The sequence below is a fragment of the Balearica regulorum genome, chromosome 25 (genome assembly GCF_011004875.1).
Source record: "Balearica regulorum gibbericeps isolate bBalReg1 chromosome 25, bBalReg1.pri, whole genome shotgun sequence".
Taxonomy (NCBI): domain Eukaryota; kingdom Metazoa; phylum Chordata; class Aves; order Gruiformes; family Gruidae; genus Balearica; species Balearica regulorum.
Genome location: NC_046208.1, coordinates 3,612,945 through 3,633,669, shown reverse-complemented (window position 1 = coordinate 3,633,669; position 20,725 = coordinate 3,612,945). Strand labels below are relative to the sequence as shown.

The window sequence follows — 20,725 nt, the reverse complement described above, 5'->3', positions numbered from 1 at the left end:
AATCTACCCCAGAGCTAATGGCTTGTGACCCACCTCAGAAAACATCCTCCTCATTACTTCCCCACAGGCATTTTAAAGGATTTCTTATTTCTAGGTCATAAATTGTTCAGTCTCACGTTTGCTGCCTACACAGCACCGAGTCCCCAGCCTGGACGCTCGCGGAGAGGTTTTGTTAACTGTTTTCTACACAACTGTCACTTGACTTGCAAATCCCAAATGGGCAAGCAAAGGCTTTACACCGATCCAGCCCTCCTCTTGCAAAACAGATGTCAAGAGACAAAATAAAAGTAGACCCTCCTTGGAAATGAAAAAGCAACAAGAAGAAACAGGCAGTTTCCACAAAGAGCACCCAAGTTTAGGCAAACTAGCCTGGGATTGGTGACGGGGGTTAATGAAAGACCCCTCCGTCCCGGAAAAATAAACAAAAGCAGCTTTTTTTTTAAGTGTAAGGGACACAGAAAAGCAAGGGACGGACGGATGCTGGTTGGAATGAACTCGGAAGCCTGGGGCAGACAGGCAGAGAGAAGTCAGACTTGGCTTGTAACATCAGCAGAGCCTGCTTTGTTCCTGGGAAACCGATAAGGAAAGCTCCAAGAAAGAGGAACTGCTTGAAAATGATCTTTCTTCTCTCCTCTTGGGACCAAATCAAGGTACAAGTAAATTACCTATGTAAGTAAATCTTTAAAGCCAACAGGTTCTTACCACTCTGAAGATGCTTCATACACAGTGTTTTCATAAAATTCCTACTTAAAAAAAAAAAAGTATTTGATCTTTTTACTTCTGTGGACAACACGGGGCAAAATAAAGCAATGCTTATATTGTCAGGGACAACGGAGGGTCAGCATCTTAAAAGCTTTGTGCAAATCTGTGCTACAGTTGGGTTTGTTTAATCATATCCTCCTATTACTTGCTTCTGTTTTATCATTTTGGGGAGTTACTAGCTACCATGAAAACCAAACTTTCAAAAGAACTCAGCATATAATATTTGAAAACTCATAAAACCATATTTCACTGCCTAAAAAGAATTTTTCCTTTACTGACACTCAGTTGCTCTTCAATAATATTGATTTATTGACCTTCACCAAAGCCAAAGACAAAAATCTTGTTAAAGAAGAAGAAACTTCAAAACAGTCAAAGCAAATAGCAGAGTTATTTTACATGCTGCTAAATAATTCTGGTCTAAAGGTTCTGATTGAATTAAATCATGGCATCAAATTAACAGTCATCAGAACTAAGCACAGAAAAACCCACCTCCCTCATTATGGTCTACATTTGACTCAGCATACACTAATTTAAAAACACTCGTGCTTAGGATTAGTGAATTTGATTCAGCCTAAGATGATGCATGAATTAAACCTGCAGTATTCAGTATGCTTTAGCTAAACACACTGCTTTGAACACAAGTTCCACAGGTCTAAGCCAGCATCACTAGAGATAGGCAACAAATTAAGATATTTACGCAGTATTCTGGGGCAGAAAGAACTGCCCAAAAGCTGGAGTTTCCTGGAAAAAATGCAGGGAAGAACGCAGGCAAAACATTGATAGCTATGCAGTGTATCTGTGCTGGGAGAAAGCCAGCAAAAGGAAGGGGGAGGGTAGAACGCCATACCGAAAAAATGAGCCAAAGGGAGGGGAAAAGCAGCAGCGAGTGGGAAAAGGGGGAACAAGAACACAATATCCCGGCGGATCGCTGCAGGCAACTGCAGGAACAAGTAAAAGAATTAACCCAGATCCACGTGCAGAGGATGGAACAGGCAGACAGCCCCATCTCGGTGCAAAAGCAGCATATGGGGTTTGTTTTCCTCTTTGCTGCCATTCAAGTTCCAGCAGTTAAGGCAATCTAGTTATTCAATTTAGATAAGCTTCAGTAGCTAACAGCAATTTAAACAGCTGCCTATGCCTCACCATTCTGTTATTACCTCCTTCTTTCCAAGTGCTAATGCCATTAGCAAATTGACTTCCTCCCTCACACAATCTGTCTGGCTTTACTATGTACAATACTAATTGCTTCCTAATACTTAGGACCACCAGCAAGCAGCAGAAGTTTGTACCACAAAAAGCCTCCAGCTGGGAACCGGGAGCAGGAAGGGTTTGCTTGCAGTCCCTGCCATCCTCTCCTCCAGGTGAGGCAGGCAAACCAGCCAAGTGTGGGAAAAAGAAGTTTAGGCACCATATTACCAATTCAGAGCAGAAAGAGAGCCTTTTTCTCTGCAATTCAGCCAGTTATGTTGGGAAGAGCAGGGACAGTGAGTAAGAAAACATGCGGATTACAGGAAGAGACAGAAAGAAATGTAGGGATGGGAGAGCATGCTGTTTCAAAGGGTCCTGTACCTCAGACCTCCCCTATTCCCCTTTCGTATCCTTTCTTTCCCCTGGCTCAGACTGCTCTCCCTTCCTTCCCCTCCACCCCCAGCAGACCTGCTAATGTAAACATCCACCAGCATACTTCAGACTGCTGTAAAACTCAAAAAGCATACGAGGAAAGTGCCATTTCAAACAGCAACCATGCCAGCAAGAGGCCAAGTCCCGTCCTTTCTAATAGCTGGAGCTGCACTGCCCATCACGGCCCTCCACCTTAAAATAAGCATTAAAGAAAAAAATATTAATCTTTCCTACTCCAGGCATCTGTCTCCCCTCAGAACAAAAAAAAAAAAAAAAAAAGGTGGGGGGGAAGGACACAATAAAAAGATGAAGGACCCTTTTGGCTCCCACTTTGACCTCCCCAGCTAAGCAGTGAGAAAATGGATTGTCCTGGACCTCTCATGTAATCTTTCTGCATTTCTAAAACACAGCTGCCCACAGGATGCAAGCCCTGCATTTACATTACAAAGTGCAAAGAGGCTCTTCCAGATGGGGCAGCTTCTCTTTGTTGATTTTAACCATTAGCTCCCAAACCAAGCATATGTCTAGACGTTCCCCTGTTCAGAGAATTTCCTGGAGGTGAGAAGAGTTTCCTGGGACAGAAATCTAGGGCTTGTGGTATGCAGAGTTCACTCACTGTGGTGTTAAATCTGGGCAAAGGGCTGAGGCAACGTGCTTCACCCTGCTTAGAAGAGGCTCGCTGTGGTTTTAGTCAAGGTGATTAGAAATAAGTTTTAGGATAAAAGAAACCTGCATGAGGTTCTCTGGCATCAACAGGCCAGATTAACAGTAAACCAATGCAAAGCGTGGCATTTACTGTAACTTTTTTCCATGATGATCTTATAAACACACTTGAGATACAAAGATATGATTTCATCTCCCATCTCTGCAGCAGAATGAGGAAATGATTAACAGCCCTACCTGCATGGATCTCTTTCCCCAGCTTGGGGAGATACTGCTGAGCCTCTGAGCAGTTAATTCTGTAGTAGAGCTAGCAGCTTTGGGGACAGGGGAGTTCACCTCAAGGTGAAGGAATTCTGCATTAAGGAAACATGAGATCAGTAAGTATGAATGGACTATTTTGCAATCTGCTCCCCTTCTAACCAGGTCAATGGAAAAGATATCTCCAGAGCCAGTTTACAGGAGGTCCTACAAACGCTCCAGAGCACAGGAGAACAGATTACACTGGAACTGCACAGACAGAAATCTGCCCACCAGACTCCCTGCACATCTGATGCTGCAACCCAGACGGACTTCAGAGCAGGGAACGAGCAATGCCACAAGGAAGAGAACTGCACCAAATCGGGTTTCACTCTCTGCCTAGATGGGTATGTATAACGTGTTGCCCAAGGTAAAGAAATGTCTCCTAGAAAGCAGCAAATCGCAGAGGGTGCAAAGCACAAGGTCAGCCAACATCTCTCAAAGCCGGATTTCTAATCAGCTGCATCCACTAACCTTAAAATGGGCTGAGCTAGCTCCTGCCTAGCACTGATTCTTTGGTTTGGCTGCTCAGACAATAACAAAAATATGACCCTCAGCATGCCAGAGCACAGAACCAGCCCCTCTCGCTGGGCCGGAGAGGAACTTGTGTTTCTGTTTGGTTTCTCCACAGGGCTTTCTTTGACTACTTGCTGCCACAGGATTGCAACAGCGATAATGAATTTAATTACCCACTTCCTGCATCCTGTGCCACAGGAAAAGAAGAGTTGAACTGTAAGGTATCCCATCGCATTTTGCCTCCATACCTTCCGAAAAGCTTTTTTGGTCACCTCAGCCTTACATCATCAGGTCTGCTAAACCAGCTTCAATGTTCCCTGCTCTGACTGTATTTCTCTTGCAGGCATTAGCCCTCGTTCATCAAGATGAGTTGAGTTTCAGCAGCTGTTCCTCCATCCCTACAGCTCTCTCCAGTGTCTCCAGGAGCTTGGTAAGGCCACGTCTCAGGCTGTTTATAGCAGCAGCAGGGAGAGCGTAAGGCAAGAGAGAAATCCTGCCATTGCACGTGGCTGGAGGATGCTTAGAGAGATGCCTCATGCTCAGCCAGGGAGGATGGCCCCAAAGATACCTAACGGCCTGTGCGTGTTTGTTTTTAGGCAGAAAGTGAAAGCAGTAAAGGCACAGAAGAAAAGCAGGCGTTTCCCCATCCCGTGTGGGACAGTGGCCTGGGCTTTACTGACACCAGCACTTGGGCAGCTGAGAATTCAGGGCCTGATGCAGGAGCAGAACCAGCCAGCGGCCAGGAAGGTCCCAGAACAGATCTCTGTGCCAGCACATCTGCATGGAGAGGACTACTTACGGATGACTTCCCCACCTACGATGAATTAAGCGATTCCAGTTTCTGTGGCATAAGCGCAGAGGAGTGCAGAAGATTTCAAGAACTCCTGGAAAGCAGATGCAGCCAGTACAGACCCATTTCCAGGGAACACAAAACGCCTCACGGGTCAGGAGGCTGCAAGCAATGCAAACAGGGCCAGTGGCTCCCTAAATGCCTTCGGGTTGGTGAAAATAGCACCCCAAAAGAGAAAAGGCCTGCAGCACAGGGGTGAACTCTGCCAGCAGAGTGCAGCGAGCAGGGACAGAAGCAAAGCCAGCGAGAACAAGCCATCAGCACAGACCAGAGACGCGTGCCCACCACTACGCATCGCTGCCGGCTCAAAAGAGCTTACGATTCCTGACCACGCACGTCACTACAGCTCCAGGAGCCTGCTGCGGGAAAAGGCTGCTGCAGAGTGTCCAAGTGACCCGGCTAGAGTGTCAGCAAAACCAAGGCGATGCAGTGAAAGCCCAGAGGGCAGAGCAGGGGATAACAGGAACAGATGGAGGCTGGCATGCGAAAGGAGCAAGCGGTCCTTGAAGAAACAACGCAAGAACTGGCTGCTAAAGGACAGGGCCTTGAGAATCGCAGAACAACGAAGCAGACTGACCACAGATGAGGATGCCCTCAGCGAGCTAAAGACTGGGAAATACTGGAATAAGGCTCAGAGAAAACAGCACATGCTCCTAGCTAAGGAACAGAAACAGAGAAAAGCATTGCAGAGCCAGAGGGAACAGCTGAGCGAAGACAAAGCCAGCAGCGAGCACAGGAGAAACTTCAGTATTGTGGAGCTGAGTCAGAGGAAACTGATGAAGAACAGAAGCAAGAAAATCTTGGACAACTGGATCACCATCCAGGAGCTTCTGACCCACGGGACCAGGTCGCCAGATGGAATAAGGACATACAGTCCCTTGCTGTCCGTCACAGCTGTGTAACTGCCCTCCTGTCCCTTCCCAGAGGGTCGCCCCCAGCATCTTCCCGAAAGCATCCTCTATCACTGCAGAACGGTTCTCCCAATGTTTCCAACCTTCTGCTGGTTACTGTGCCCATTAAAGTCTCCCCACAGAAAGAGGGAGCTTAGTAGAACTACAAACTGGGAATTCAAGCCTGGTGACAGGCTTGCTTCTCCACTCAAATACAGCTTGACAACCCAGGGTCTACAGTATCTGTCTTGATACGCGTATTCCTGACTTCACTGTACATGAAGATTTGGCTCACTACATTCCAGTCTTATTTTTTTATACAGGATTCTCTTCAAATAAGGTATTTCCTTCTATATCCATCTCTTTCTATATTAAAGCTTTTTTGTTATTGCTCTGGTAGAAAGAAAAAAATAAAAGTATGCTTCAATCTTTAACATTGAAGTTGAATCATTATTTTCCCCAGAACTGGGTGTGCTATGCATTCCTGTACTTTAGTTCACAAGAAAAAAAAAAAAAAGAGAGGAAACAGATTTAGTAAATATAGTTGTTTACTGTAAAATAAGAGACAGAAAGTAGAAAGAGAAGGCACTTAATAAGTCCCTCTGTGGATTCTGCTACCAAGGGGGAAACAATACTCCCTACTGAGTTGCTGCATGTTTTATACTTATTAATCACCAGGAAAAATGAAAGATCCGCAAGCCCACTGAACTCTTCCCTTCCTTGCCCCTTTTAAAGATTTTAGGAATGAGCTCAGCTCTGAGTCACGATTAAAGACACCCAGTTATGTTCCTAAGCAGCCGCGCTCAAAGTGAAGATGTGCTTGTGCTACCCAATGCTCCCTGCTTTGCTATTCTACACTACAAAGGAAACAGGGCAAGCTCCAAGCTATCGCTTGAAGATCCTTTATCCAGGCTCTAGTGCAGGGAGATAAATCTCTCCAGAGGAAGCAGGCAGTGGTGGTCCACCCCTTGTCCCCACAGCTGCTGAGACCAGACTGCTTGGATCTGATGGAAAGGACACCAGACAGCCAGGAAACCTGGTTTGCAAGCCCACCTTGAAAGTGTTCTTACTACTTTGCACTTCTTGCTGGAGAAACACCACCTACCAAACAGTGATCTGTGTCAGCTCACATCACCACAGAGTTCTGGGCAAAGCAGAAGAAATTTGAGGAAATAAGACGGGAATCAGTTATCAGCTAAAAAAAAACCAAAAAAACCCAAACACCTAGAGGTAAAACAAAGGCCAGCTAGAAGAGCATGGCAAGGTAGTTAGCAGCAAGCAGTGGGCAGTTTCTGTGGCTCAGCGTGCCCTAACTCCTGCCCGGACCATTCCAGACCATCCTTTCACGCAACGCAGAGGCAAAGGGCCTTGCTCCATCTGGAGCTACTGTCTGCACTACTCCAGTAAGCCTCAAGCTCTGGTGCTACAGTTCTGTACTAGCTTATGAAAAATAAACTGTGTCAGCCAGACAAAAAAAGACAAACATTATCAGTATTGATGCAGTATTCCATGGCAAAGAGACAGAGACAAGCGATTGCATTAAATCTCAGTTCATTTCTCTGCAGCTTTCCTTCGCAAAGTCTTCTGCAAGCAGTAGAGAGCCATGCTCACCAAGACACCCCCTGTCACTCCACTTCCAAGTCCTACCAAGCATTCATAAAACAATTCTCCTTGCCAAAAGTGCTGCTGCTCTTGCAGTTCTTCATGGGTGCTGTTTTCTGTGTTTCCTTCCAACTCATTTTCTGCTAACTTCTGTTCCCAAGTCAAGGATTTTTGAAAGTTCAGATCCACTAAGTCATTTTGGATCACTCTGACCCCAAAGTAGACCCTCTTGATGACTCTGAATGTCTTCACCATCTGCACATCACATCGGTAAGTCCCTGCATCAGACTCCCTGGTAGGGGAAAACCTGACGACGGCATTGGGGTTTTTGAAAGGTTTGAACAGTACATCCTTTGTGGTGATAAGGCCTTGGGCAAGCCTCCACGTATAGCTATAGGCTTGGCTACCAAAGCCGACTGCGTCCACGGTCAGGCAGCTAAGGTGGAAGGGTTTGCCCACAGGGACGGTGAAGTGGAGAAAACCGCAAACCCAGCTGGTCAGGCAGTCGGTCCTGCGCAACGTACAATTCCTCCTCTCTCCGGCAGGAGTGATCTCGCACATCTCCTCCAGTTTGAAGCCCAGCCCGCAGGTGACGCTGCAGGATGTGGTGTTGACTGCAATTTTAGCTACAGCTGACTTCAGCTCTGCTGGGAAGGTAACTTTTTCAAAGGAAACTACCAGTGGCAGGTAGAAAGCACAAGATAATATCCCATGGACGTGGCTGTTCCCCGAGGTCTTCATATCAGGGTTAGCAATCAGACGTGCTGCTTTCTAAAACCACGCAAACTCAGTAGTCAAAAAAAACAAACTCGTGCTTTGTATATCTTCTAACCAAGTCATCTTCAAGACCTAAACCTTCCATTAGGAAAAATCCTCCAACAAGACAGGCTTGAAGTACAACACTGCTAAAAAAGATGCAACACATCACTGTATTGGTCAGACTGTGAATCGTGAATTCCAGTTCTCATAACAGGGCAGCAGGATGTTTTAATCCGCTATATTCCAGCAATTTGGATATATTTGACAATTTAAAAAAGACAAAGTCCTCCCTTACATACTATTTTAGATTAATTTCCACTGTAAAGAGGTACTGTTCCAGTTTAATTTTCCCACCAAACTATAAAAGAATATAAGTAATCACTACTGGAACCTTTAAAATAACGCTTTTGAGCATAAGGAAATCCTAATTCCTTATGCAGCACCTGTACAGTTCTGTCTTACGTCGGCATATCCCCAAATCTAAAGTACTCCCCAGATTACCAAGATCATGAAAACAACATTTCAGCCTATAGGTAGTCTGATGGCTCTGATATTAAAGGCAATCCGAACAGTATTTTATCACTGATGACATCCATCTAGGCAGGGCTCGGTGAAGCCACTCACATCTCCGCAAGCCCACGTTCCAAGGGGAGCAGTGCCGATGTCACAGTCTGGCTGCCCGGGTCAGAATGTGGCCCCAAACCTTCCGAGAGAGAACAAAGAACTCTCCTAAGTCTGAAGCCAAAGCTCCTCCGAGATGAGGACTCCGCATGAAAGTGTCGTATTAGGCTCTTGACATCTACAATCAGACTCAGGAGGGATTCACCAGCACTGGCCCCCACGGCACTACTCCGAGGAGCTGCCAGCCTTAGCCCCGTGCTCTGTGTCACGTGCAGCCACCGACTCCGAAGAACGATTCGAGCCCAAACCTGCACATTCAATAGATGCATCTGTAAAACAGAAACCACTCGTACACCCAGAATAATTCACTTAGTGCTCAAGTGTCCTGAAAGAATAATGCACTAGGAAAAAGTTCTTCATGAAAAAAAAATTTAAAAAATTCAAAGTTACTTATTTTTGATGGAGTAATTGAACTGTGGTCAAGCCAGTTCAATAATCAGCAACTGAATTAAGGATTGCCGAAAGGATTTGGATTGCCATGTTCTTCAACAGCTCTGCTAAGGAATATCCATATTTCTCTTCCTAACACTTCTTCATTTATTAAAGCGAAGACTTCTGAAGACCTAGTAGATGTATTTCCACATTCAGTTTCCCTGGATGTGCGCTCTACGCCCAGCACGCTTTGTGTCCAGCTCCTCTTTTGCACGTCTGGCTCAGAGTGCCTAGGCTGCACTCAGGTGTACGGGGCTTTATTAGCCTACAGATTTACTCCTGCCTCTTGAAAACAGATCATCAACCAAATGCCACACTAAAAAAACCCAACCAACCAAACAACACACCAGCTGTGGTAAAGGCACAACATGTTTGTGTTTGCAGCAGAGCTGCGTTGCAGGATTCCTAAGCGTCGTACAATATAAACAATTGGGAATGTATGGAAAAGCCAAGATTTACCCATTGACTTTAGGAAATAAAACATACCTCTTTATTTACAAACACAAAACCTAACATCACTGCTATATGCTACCATCAAGCCAGTATCCAACAAATATTGTACAAAACTACAGATACCAAAAAATAAAATAAAAGATAGAAGAAAATATACCAAGGACATATACACTGTACAGAGAAGTTTTAACAGAAATGAAGGCTGGAGTCTGTGGCAAATTATATCCTTTAAAATAACCCAGAGAACCATTGCCTGTGCATCTTTTAAAGCTTGTGGGCTCAGCCACCCCACGTACAGGTGGATTTGACATAACAGTGTTCCAGGAAAGATGCGAGTCATCCTACAAGCAGAAAGAACAACGAAAACTAATACTGTACACACGGGAATGAATTTCATTAAAAGAAGCAGGCCACTGTACCAGAGCTGGAAATGAAAATACCGCTTTTAAAAAACCTTCTGATTTAAAATGTCTCCTCTCTTCCCATGCTTATAATATCTCATGCAAGTACTGCATATTTCTGACTGCAAATTAATAAATCTCTTTATGACTCTTCTTCTTGTTTCTAATGTCCGCAGGATACTTTGAAGATTTAAATACGCAGTGATAATCTCAATAATTACATCTGGGGAAAAAACTGAAAGTAATTGCATAGGAACTATGTCTATAAAACAAGGGCATTAGGAATGAAAACTGTCTTTTAACAGGCTGTTGCTCTACTACAGAGAAGTGTCAGGCTGTAGGTATTGGATAGAGAATGTGTCTCTTCCCATTCCCACAAGGAAAATGTTACAACCGTCTTTAAGGAATAAACGGTTAAAGCATGGCTGGGAATAAGCTGTTAGCATTCATCTTTCTTCCATTCTTGATCCAGAAGTGGGGAAAAAAAAATATCTTGAAAATCTACTGTTTCAGTCCAGGGAAATATTAGTTCTGTTTTTTCTCTGACTGCCAGTACCTACCAGCTAAGGAGGAAACCAATTGTTTCTGGTCAGGCACCTCACGGGAAAGAGACAGAATAAAAACACTCGCAAGGACAGAAAGAAACTGCCAACACAGCTTTTCATATCACAGGCTAGAAGAAAGCATATAAAGTGAGTATCTTATCTAGAGCTACTTTCACTTGTTCCTTTTCCCATAAACAGAGTCATCCTTCATGTCTAAAACATTCACAATATGAAGATTCATCCTTTGCAGACTTCAGAGGGTGTCTTGATTCTTCACATTAGATCTCTATCCACTTGAGATGAAATCAAACCTGGCACATAATCAGCAGCAGTGTTGCACTAAGCACGTCAGCAGAGAAGACATCACTCTGAGCTAACAGAAAAGCTGGTAAGGTAACGCAGCTGGCATAGAAGGACTTACAACTCACCGAAATGAAAATTAACAGCAAAGAAAGGGAAGTTTGCAGGATACACAGTCATACGGCATCAGGAATAAAAATACACACTTTGGGTATTCTTCAAATCCAGGAACAATACAAAAGCTATTTAAAAGACAATGGCTGAGAAGCTGTGGAGTGGCAGAGTGTTGGGTACCAGCTCACTTTAGAAATAGTTATATAGGTCAACACAAAGGCAGTCCAGTTAGTCTCTTTGCAAATCGCATGACCTGAGAGTCAGCATCTTACACTGTTCGATGAAGAGGCAGTTAAGGAGGAATGAAGGCCGTTTCCTCTTCCATATTAATTTCTTACAAAAGTCACTCCCTGAATCCATGAACAATCAGTCTGCTGTATTAGTCAGTCCACTCTATTTCATCTATTTTCCACATTATGGTGCCAATATAGGAAAGAATACAGGAAGATAAAGAAGAGTGTCTTCATAACAATTCTGAGATTGCACCACCTGCTAAAGAGATCAAAGACAGGTGAAAAATAAGTAGTCAGACTCAAACAGATGTTACCAGAAACCAGATACCACCAAATATGGGAGCATTTCCAGAAAAAAATGAAAAGAGAACACGATTTTCTAGATAAAGCCATTCTTTTCAGAATGAGATATAATAAAAAAGATACTGCCTATGACGAATTAAGATCTCTAGTATTTCTGCATTTGTACTTGAGATCACATGCACAGGCATGGACAAGGTGGCCAAGGAACTCTAAGCTTTTTCTCCACAAAGTTGCGAGCAAACTTACCTGGTGTAAAACTTTTTGATTTATCAATCCCAAAGTCTCAGAGCAAAAGCACAACTGAAAACAACAAGTTCCACCTAAGTTTGGGTTAAACCAGATTGCCATAAGATTTTATTCCAAAACTGTAAGAGGGATCAATCTTCTCAGTTCCTTTACACTGAAATTTGTTTTTGACACAGCAGCTTTAAGAATAAGACATTTACTCCTGGACTGCACAGCACAGTGACACAGATGCACTTGCACCAGGCTCCAAGTCAAGTCCCAGCCATGCAGCTTGCAGAAAGACACTGTATTATGGCATAGCACAAACATTTTCCAGCAGAGAAATGCTTGTGTGACAGTTTTAGTGACTGATTAGTTACTTCAGAAAGCAACAGCACAAGGAACTAGCAGAATTAACAGCTTCATGCACGAGACACAAAAAGGCAGGCAGGCTCCAGGATCCCAGGCAGGTGGTCGTTTGAATTTGGAAGTGTATATTTGCACGGGGTGGAACACTGGCAACCCCAAGAGAAAACTGGCTGCCCAAACCAGGAATTCTAAGTGCAAGCCGTAAAGAGAACAAAGGAAGACAGACATGAACTTCACAGACTAGAAGACTACTGTGAGTTTGGAAAGATCCAAGCGACAGTTTCAGTGGATAATCTGTTCTTCTCCTAACGAGGCTCGTACAGACCCTTCCAACACTGACTACTGAGATCTTACTGCCTGGATCTATCGGATCCTCTTAGGCCAACGGTACTGCAGGAGGGAGCACAATAAGAGGTCCTAATCAGAGACAGAAGTCCATCATAGTAATATTATTTGCATATAGCTCAATCAAGGTAAAGAAAACCACCATGGAAAAATACTTTAAAAGTGCTTACAGGCAACAAAGACTACAAGTAAATTCTAGAAAGCTCTACCATCTCCAGTAGATGGGTAAAGTAACTAGGGAACTTGGGTCTAAACCCATTTCTTTATAAGAAAATAAAATTCCCGTTTTGCAGTGTCCAAAAACTGAAGCTAACCGTACTGGCACAGGTAGGCACATCCCAAGCTCAGCAGCAGTAGCCAGTAAAATTCCACTGAGGTCTTTTATAGCAAGTCAGACTATATTATAACACGGCATGGGAACATTACAAGCAAGCTCACACAAACATCCTCCCAAATATGGCTTTGCAAGGATGTGTAAAAAACCAAGAAAGGAGTCTATCGAGACTTGCTTCGCTTGAAACATGTTAGAGGAAATGGGAGTATTTTCCCAGCTCTCGGAACATACTGATGCAATAGCGATCACAAGCTGCAAGAAGAAAGTACACTGAGATCTGTCTACAAACATAGATCAAGCAAATTAGTAAAACAAGTTGATAAAGTTACATAAACATACCTTAAAAAAGTAGAACAAAAATACTTTGTATTAAAACCACTTCTCTGAAAACAGACTGCTTACACAGCTACTTAAACATGGAAAAGTCAAAAGCCAGCACTGGTTTGTTTAAAGCAAATAATGACTGAAATTCATTTTGGAAGCCACATTGCTACCTTTCCAGTACATGATCCTTTCTCATTTATATCCTTTTGCATATGGTCATGTTAATTAGCAGCATGATAAAAGAAAGCAATCAACAAGCCTGCTGATGAAACTAACAGTTATACTCGTCTGGTCTTCAAACCGGTCTTGCCCATCCAGCACGGCACAAGAGAGCGGTCAGGGTGTGTAACAGATGCCAGCAAAGACACCGGAGGATCCACACAATCCAGGTAATTCCTTACTATCACACTTTAAAACACATTGGATGCCCCCTAATGACTTGAGAAGTCAGAAGAGAATCACCCTGTTCAGTAAATCTGACGCTAGAAGCTAATCAGCACCTCCCAGGCTACGAACAAGGTCTAAGGATATTCTTGGCTATCTTTAATTTCTGCATTTTGCAAGGTGCAGTGTGAAAGGATTAAATGGAAGCCCAGAAAACATCCAATACGTTTTTTCCATTTATAGACTAAGTTTCTTTTATCCCACTCCCTTTTTCTGCGAATAGCAATTACCAGTACTAGTACAAGCAACATAACAGGAGCTGAGCAGGAAGGACAATGAGCAAGGTGGGTAGCATAGGACCAGCAGTGAGGGAAGGAAGGGTGGGGGGGAATAAAATCACTTTTAAATCAATTAATAAAATCACTGTACAGTCTGAAATCCACAGCAGCAGCTGCTGAGTTCAAGGAAATGCAAAATTTGATATACCAATTACATTGTGTCTTTGAAACTGTTTATATATCAACCCTGAGTATTTCACTACAATCTAACAAAAATAAATCATGGAGTCCACCTCACTTAATTCAAACCTGTGCTTTATTTACTGCGCCTGAATGAACTTTTCCCAAATAAGAAGCTGAAGTAGCAAATGAGACAAATGGGAAACAGTCTCTCTGAAACTAAGTCTGAACCCTAACAAAGGCAACTGCAACAGTCCTGTTATAGTACACAACCGACAAAATATAACAAATTTAAAAAAAAAAAAGGAGAAAAGTCCACCAAAATCTATCCTGTACCTTCTAGAATTCTAGAACTAAGGCTGCTGTATAGCTAGGAATAGAAGATTCGGCTCCTGAATTTTATCTCAGGGTTCATTTATCAAACGGACCATTATCGATGCTCCATTTCCTAGTTCTGCTTACAGAACTTTCCTGATCTTCACCACTCTGCCAAGTATTGATGGCACAAAATGTCAATGTCAGCTTCAGAATCCTTCTCTATTTACAGTTTTCCCCCTCAAAATCGAACCACCAAAGCCAAACATTATTACTGGCAAGGATATCAGTTGTATTACAAATATTGAAAACGCTTTTAAAAAAAAAAAAAAAAAGTAAAATTTTGCCTATCCTTGACAGCAGCTAGACGTTTAGTGAGCAAGTGCCATTTGGGACGATAAAACGCTATGACTATATTAAGTCAGGGTCTGTACAAAGCAAGGCCACCAAGCAAGCCAACGACGCTCACGCTGGGTTCCTTACCTGTCAAAGGCTGTCCCAGCTCCGCCTGCACTTTACCCTTCGCTGCTCCTTCCAGAGGTAAAGCACCTCTGTCCCCTTTGTAGAGTTTCGGTTTAAATGGAGAATCTTTGTCTTTACCTTTTGATCCTTTAGGCCTGCCTGCTTGCTTCTTCTTGGATTTACCATCTCCCTTCACACCCAGCAGCGGATGGACTTCTGCGGAGAGAGAATGTGTTACCAAAGTGAATTATCCCTTAGGATTCCTTATATCAGCACACACAGCCCCTTGGTGTGAGATACAAACAGCATTAAAAATTACAGTTTCAGGATGCCTTTACTCATTCCTAGCTTGCAAAATGCCACCAAACTTGCAGTGTGTGGCTACTACTAACTGTTGTAAGATGTGACTTCAAAGGAAGGAGAAAATTAAGGAGTAACCTTCTGAACTTCTGGTCTTCAGACAAAGCTAAGACAAAGCGAAAAACCATCTCAGAGGCAGAACTGGCACTACGGCAATGGCAGCTTCTACGCACCATCGTTAGGTACTCCTTGTAGTTCGATGTTGGTGGTTTTGGGCTTCTTCTTTGGTGCCTGAGGTCCATCAGAGGAGGACTGCCTCTTCTTCTCAGAGCCTATTCCCTCATCAGTTAAAGAACTCTGAACCGCATCTGGTGGAGGCCCGTAGGGGTTTTCTTCTGGGTCTTCAACTTCAGGAGCAATGGGTAAGTAAAGCAGAGCCTTGGAGTCCTCCAGTTCTTCATCGCTGTGAAGGAAAAGAATTTGCTTTCGTTTAAAAATAGGAGTTATTACAACATATTACATGGGAAATCTTAGTGATATATTTTGTATTCATACTTTAAACAAAATAATTATTCCTTCACCTGCTACAGAAGGCAGCAATGGGATCTACACTAGTTACATCCACTTCTTCATCTTCTGCAGCATCAGCACCTGAGAACCAGGGAAAAAAGACAAATTAAAGACAGTGAGAAAAAGACTAAATTACTTAAAAAGGACTGTTCTTAAATGTCTAAGCAAGTAGAAGTGAGAATTAAAGCAGAAAACAAACCTGAAGTGTTTCCTCTTAAATCCACCACGTTTTTATTTTTTTCTATCTCCTAATACAGACCCATTGTAGTAAAACACCAGTAATAAAGCTAAGTAAAAGATTTTAAATCTTCTAGATGGTTTGTTTTCACTAAACTAGTTCTAAATCAGATGAAATTTATTGTAATGCTTTATTCCCACAACGTTAAACTTGAATATTAAAAACTGCTAAACAACAATTATCTAAATATGGGAAGTGCTGCAAAGCCTGGTAACGAGCAGAGCTCTGTGGTGTGCTGGAAAAATCCTCATTTCTTTCCATGGTTTAACCGCAGCCTTTCACAGGACACGATTTTTTAGCACCACCAAGCGGCCAGGCTGCACTGCTATCGATTCTAATTCAGCACTGCTGCTGGTGAGAGCAAGCCTGACACCCACACGCGTCCTTTGCTGCTGCTTTCTGAGTAAACGTATATCGGAGAGGGGAGGCGTTTCTAAAAAAACATCGCATGTCCATTGGCAGGAATCATATTGATTGGGTTAGTCCATACATCTTCATTTATCCATTCCTGATTTGTCATTTAACGCCCATATACGCTACCCTAACAACTAGTTTTAATTTTTACTACGGTCATGTAGTCAGACTACGAACTATTTGGTACACAGAAACACGGTTTACGCAGTACCTGTCTGTTCTGGTTCACTCTTATCTTCATCTTCAATGTCAAACTCTGACTCTCTCTCTTCATATTCTACATTTTCATCCAGCTCTTTGAAGTCAGGCGCAAAGGCACTCCAGTTTTCCTAAACCACAAATTCAAAACGATTTTTACCGTATGCAAAGGAACAGCAGCTGTAGTGAGGACTCATGGAACTACAATCTCATTCTGCATTAAAATCCCCCACGCAACACACAGGATCACAAAAAAAAAAAAAAAAAAATTCAAATCAAGCCTCATTCAGGTCCACAGTCACGTGGCAAATTAGGAACTGCACAAGCTGAAAATACGACATTGTAATACTCCTTAAATATTGCAATGTATGTCATAATTACCCCTAAAACCCAAAGCTGTGTGTTAATGTTTAACCACTTCAGTTTTGGCTCACACAGATTTCCTGTACCACTCCTGTGTAAAACGTCCCTGTGATGATATTTAAGACAACACAAAGCTTAACTAGTTTGACAATCGAAGTATGAGTACCCTCCTCACAGTCAACAAGATGGCAAACATATTTCAAGTTAGGCAGCTGAACCTAAAAACTGTGTTGAACTGGGATTTAATAAAGGATTTCAACACTCAATAATTCAGTCTACTAGGATGGAGAACTGCTGGGGAATCCTCTTAAGGAAATGATCTAAAACGCTTACCACTTGATTCTGAGCCCATATTGACACAACACCACTTGAAATAGAAGCTATGATCGGTCGGACAGGATGCCACTAGATTCATTTGAAAGAGAAAAGAAGAGGAGCTTAATTGGTAAATGGAATTAAGAAAGCTTGGTTTTCAAAACAACAAGAAACATAGTAACAACAGACAGTTTTCTTACTGCTACATCCAAGAGCAGCTCTCCTCTGGTCCCATGGAGGATTTTCACTAGGTTTCCAATACTCTTCTCCCAAATGTACAGGGCATGTTGTCGTGCTGAACCTGCCACTATATATTCACCGTCACCAGAGAAACAGCACTTCTTCCACGGCGTCCTGCGTGCAAAGACAACGTCACAAGTCAAACAGTTAAACAACAGCACAACGTGGAGGAGGGAGGACTGTGGAGCAGGGCTGCTCTTCAGACTGAGATCTCACACGCTCCCATCCACAAATAATATTTAAACTTCAAATCATATCACGACGGACAGGTTTCAAACCTCACCTTTTCCAGCAAGGCTGACCAGCCATTCTGCCGTCTCTTACCTGTTCACTAAATCCTGCAGCTTTTGCATTGGTTCAGGCTCCCCGTCTCGTCCACAAGTTAGAATTTCACGCCCATCGTACACCCTGATTATCCGGTCAGCTGTGTTTATTAAAAAGCAGCTGCAGGAAGAAGGGCACAGCACATACATTACATTAAACCACTAAGAAAATAAAAAGAATCGGAGTTATGTTCCATGAAAAAATTGTGGGGGGTTTTAAGACAGGTTGCATGCTCTGTCAATCTACCCTATAGTTTTCAATTCATCTTAAAGGATACCACCTGATAAATGAAGTGACTTACCTTCCTTTCCGAGCAAATTCAATCGATTTAATAGCTGTTGTGTTGCTAGTTCCAGTTGTCACTCTGAAGGAAGCAACAAGATCCTGAGTGTCTGTTTTCAAGACCAAAATCTGAGGATCAAGGAGACAGAAGGCAATCAGCATCTTCATTATAACTCATTCCCCTTTCGGTACCTTTCACATCAGCTACTAACCCTGACAACAGAAGCCTCAGCAATCTACACAGGAATAGTTGGGATTCTGCAACTGTAGTTTCTACTACAGTTTCTGCGGCAGTTCTGCGACATAAACATTGGTTTATTTACACTGGAAAAGGATCCAACAAATATGGTCAAAGACAACAGCAACACAAAGACCTAACTCAGACAAAGCGTTATAGTCTAGAGATCTTCAAAGATAAAGTGCGATGCTTTATTCAGAAGATCGTATCGGCGCAATATGAATTATTCAAGAGACATTCAGGAAGCCTTATCAGTGTATTAAAACAAAGAACGCAACGCAGAAACGTTCGGCATCTTGATAAAGACAGGAAGTACTGCATCCAGTGCTGCCTGCTGAAGTCTCACCTTCCCCTTGGCATTGCCTGTATAAATGTATTCCCCTCGCCTGTCAAAGGAGGCCACAACGTTGAGATCAGAATCATCATCCACAGGTAGGACAACGTGCTTGGAGTCCGACAGCGTTAGCATCACCGGCGCCGACTTCATGGGACAAACCAAAACTCTGTTTCTGGAAAGCAGAAAAAGAAGAGTTAGTAGTTTCTTCTCCGGAAAAGAAGTTTCCACATTTAGAAGTAAGAAAAAAATCTTAACCTATATCAAGAAATACAGAATACTTCTGTCTTGTTATTATCTTATTTTGTCTTTGTTACTTTAACCACAACATGACATTTAGCTGATGTCCACTCTCATTTCCTTTTTCTGGAACTTCTCCAAGTTTATGCAGTAACTCGCAAACTCAACAAAACATTTCTATACACATTTCTCAGAATTATTCTCTTGTTTACGCTCCTGCCTTCCTGATATTTTTGTAATAAAAAGAGCCACAACAAATCCAGTTAGGGTTCTGATCACAAAAAGAAGATACGGTGATGGCATCTGCTAGGTTTAAAAAAAAACACTTTCCAAACTACAATAAAAACATTTTAATAATCATTAGTTCTACCAAAATAAGAGCATTCAACTCTTTTTTCACAGGACTTACTGGTCTCGAGGGTGGTACTGAACTTTCAAGATAGGCGAAGGAAATCGAAATCTCTGGTCGCAGTCTCCAGAGAGCACATCCCACTGCGACACAATGTTATCGGTCGAAGCACTCACCAGTTTGTGACCATCTCGACTCCAGCTACAGTAACAAGAGGCAGTTCAAGTAAAAGTTACTCCTTAAACTCACGGAACATACACCCACAGTTTAAAACTATCAGACCAAATTACCAGACTCAGAAACAAATCTGTTAGCGTGAAAAATAACTTAACATGCGAAAGCTCAACAGGCGTAACACATTTCTAAACTCTCTTAAAGGAAAGTATCCTAAAGCATGACCGATGCAACGGGCCGGCATTTCAGCGCCGACACAGCCGGGTGAAGAGCCGTCAGGGCGTCAGAGCACCTGATGCTCAGCAAACCCAGGAACGGACAAATTCTAACAAACCCGAGAAACAGCCTTTCGTAGCTGACACACAGGCTCCCAGCTCAGTTCCAACTAAACACGGGACCGGCTCGTTCCAATTAAAACCCGAGCCGCGTCTCACCATAACGAGCAGACGGGGTGAATGTGGGCGCTTATGATTTTGGCGATGCCCCTGGTGAGGAAATCCCAGATGACGATACGCCCGTCGTTGCAGCCCACGGCGAGCAGCGTGCCCCAGCGGTTGAAGGTGCAGGTGAGGGCCATGCTGATGCAGTCCAGCGTGCCATCCGCCTCCTGCGGGGAGAGGGCACCGGAGGGGGGCGGTCAGGCCGACACCGCCGCCCCGCCCGGCCGCCGAAGCGCTGGCAGCAGCCGGTGGGACGGGGGGCAGCCCCGCGGGGCGGGGAGGACGTTTACCTCGGGGTAGTTCTGGCCGAAGGACTCTGCAACGAAAAGCAAAGACGGAGCTTAAGTGAGGCGCGTCCGGCGCCCCCCGCGGCCCGCCCCCGCTCCCCGCCGGCGGAACGGCGGATCGATACCCGCCTACAGCAGACGGCCCCCGGCCCGCCCCGGCCGCCCCCAGCCCCGGCCCGGCCCCCCGGACCCACCGAGCAGCTCCAGGTTCATCGCGGCCGCCGTCCCGCTCCCTCCGTCCCCGTCGCCGAAGGACCCCGCTGAGGGGGGGGCCTACGCTGCGCCGCGCCGGCGTTCGCCTGACGAATTCCCGCTCCTCTCCACCACCGGCCCCGCCACCCACCGGCGCCTCACAGCCCGCCTCGGCCCTGCCCGACCCGACCCGCGGTGGCCGGGCCCAGCGCCGTCCCCTTCCCGCGCGGCGGCGGGGCTCGGGAGCGCGGCGGGACTCAGGCAGCGCGACGGACAGCCCGGCGCCTGCGCACGGAGGGTTCCGGCCGGGCCCCGCGGCCGCACGCCCGAGGTTCCGGCGGCACCACTACCGGGGACCGGCCCGTTCGCGGCGGCTTCAGCGTACGGCGCCCGGTAGGCGAGGGCTGAACCCGCACCGCGTCCCTGCCAGCACACCGAGTTAGTACCGCGCGGGTCGGGTGCAAAGTCACAAATACGACGGTTTGGCTCGATCGTTCCGGTTACCGCACGTTCGCGTACGCGCTCGGTAAAGCTCGTTCCGTTTTTCCTACGAGGCCGTGACCCACCCCGGGGCTGCCCGCGGCCCGCCA

At 44.6% G+C, this 20,725-nt stretch overlaps 2 protein-coding genes across 6 annotated transcripts in view; both read right to left on the bottom strand.

The window, feature by feature from the left end:
- Positions 1 to 20,359, bottom strand: part of RBBP5 (RB binding protein 5, histone lysine methyltransferase complex subunit) — a 38,320-nt gene extending 17,961 nt beyond the window's left edge. The window contains exons 1-14 of one of the 5 annotated variants that reach the window (XM_075776178.1): positions 20,138 to 20,359; positions 19,947 to 19,972; positions 19,651 to 19,823; positions 19,103 to 19,243; positions 18,466 to 18,628; positions 17,901 to 18,010; positions 17,600 to 17,719; positions 17,236 to 17,389; positions 17,054 to 17,125; positions 16,371 to 16,488; positions 15,519 to 15,588; positions 15,171 to 15,400; positions 14,659 to 14,853; positions 9,540 to 11,377 (exon numbers count right to left, since the gene is read on the bottom strand). In XM_075776178.1, coding sequence (XP_075632293.1) covers positions 11,349 to 11,377; positions 14,659 to 14,853; positions 15,171 to 15,400; positions 15,519 to 15,588; positions 16,371 to 16,488; positions 17,054 to 17,125; positions 17,236 to 17,389; positions 17,600 to 17,719; positions 17,901 to 18,010; positions 18,466 to 18,628; positions 19,103 to 19,243; positions 19,651 to 19,823; positions 19,947 to 19,972; positions 20,138 to 20,156 — 1,620 coding nt within the window. In that variant the 5' untranslated portion in view covers positions 20,157 to 20,359 and the 3' untranslated portion in view covers positions 9,540 to 11,348. Of the gene's footprint in view, positions 1 to 9,539; positions 11,378 to 14,658; positions 14,854 to 15,170; positions 15,401 to 15,518; positions 15,589 to 16,370; positions 16,489 to 17,053; positions 17,126 to 17,235; positions 17,390 to 17,599; positions 17,720 to 17,900; positions 18,011 to 18,465; positions 18,629 to 19,102; positions 19,244 to 19,650; positions 19,824 to 19,946; positions 19,973 to 20,137 lie in introns of those variants that run through there. The other 4 variants (XM_075776179.1, XM_075776180.1, XM_075776182.1 and 1 more) reach the window with 4 other exon arrangements.
- Positions 7,119 to 8,079, bottom strand: TMEM81 (transmembrane protein 81). Its single transcript, XM_010298179.2, has one exon. The coding sequence runs from the start codon at positions 7,939 to 7,941 to the stop codon at positions 7,150 to 7,152; it is 792 nt and encodes a 263-aa protein (XP_010296481.1). The 5' UTR covers positions 7,942 to 8,079; the 3' UTR covers positions 7,119 to 7,149.
- Positions 20,360 to 20,725: the final 366 nt, after the last annotated feature.

Bases quoted from the DNA above. Each gene is read 5' to 3' on its own strand.
- TMEM81 (XM_010298179.2), bottom strand. From the start codon at position 7,941: ATGAAGACCTCGGGGAACAGCCACGTCCATGGGATATTATCTTGTGCT.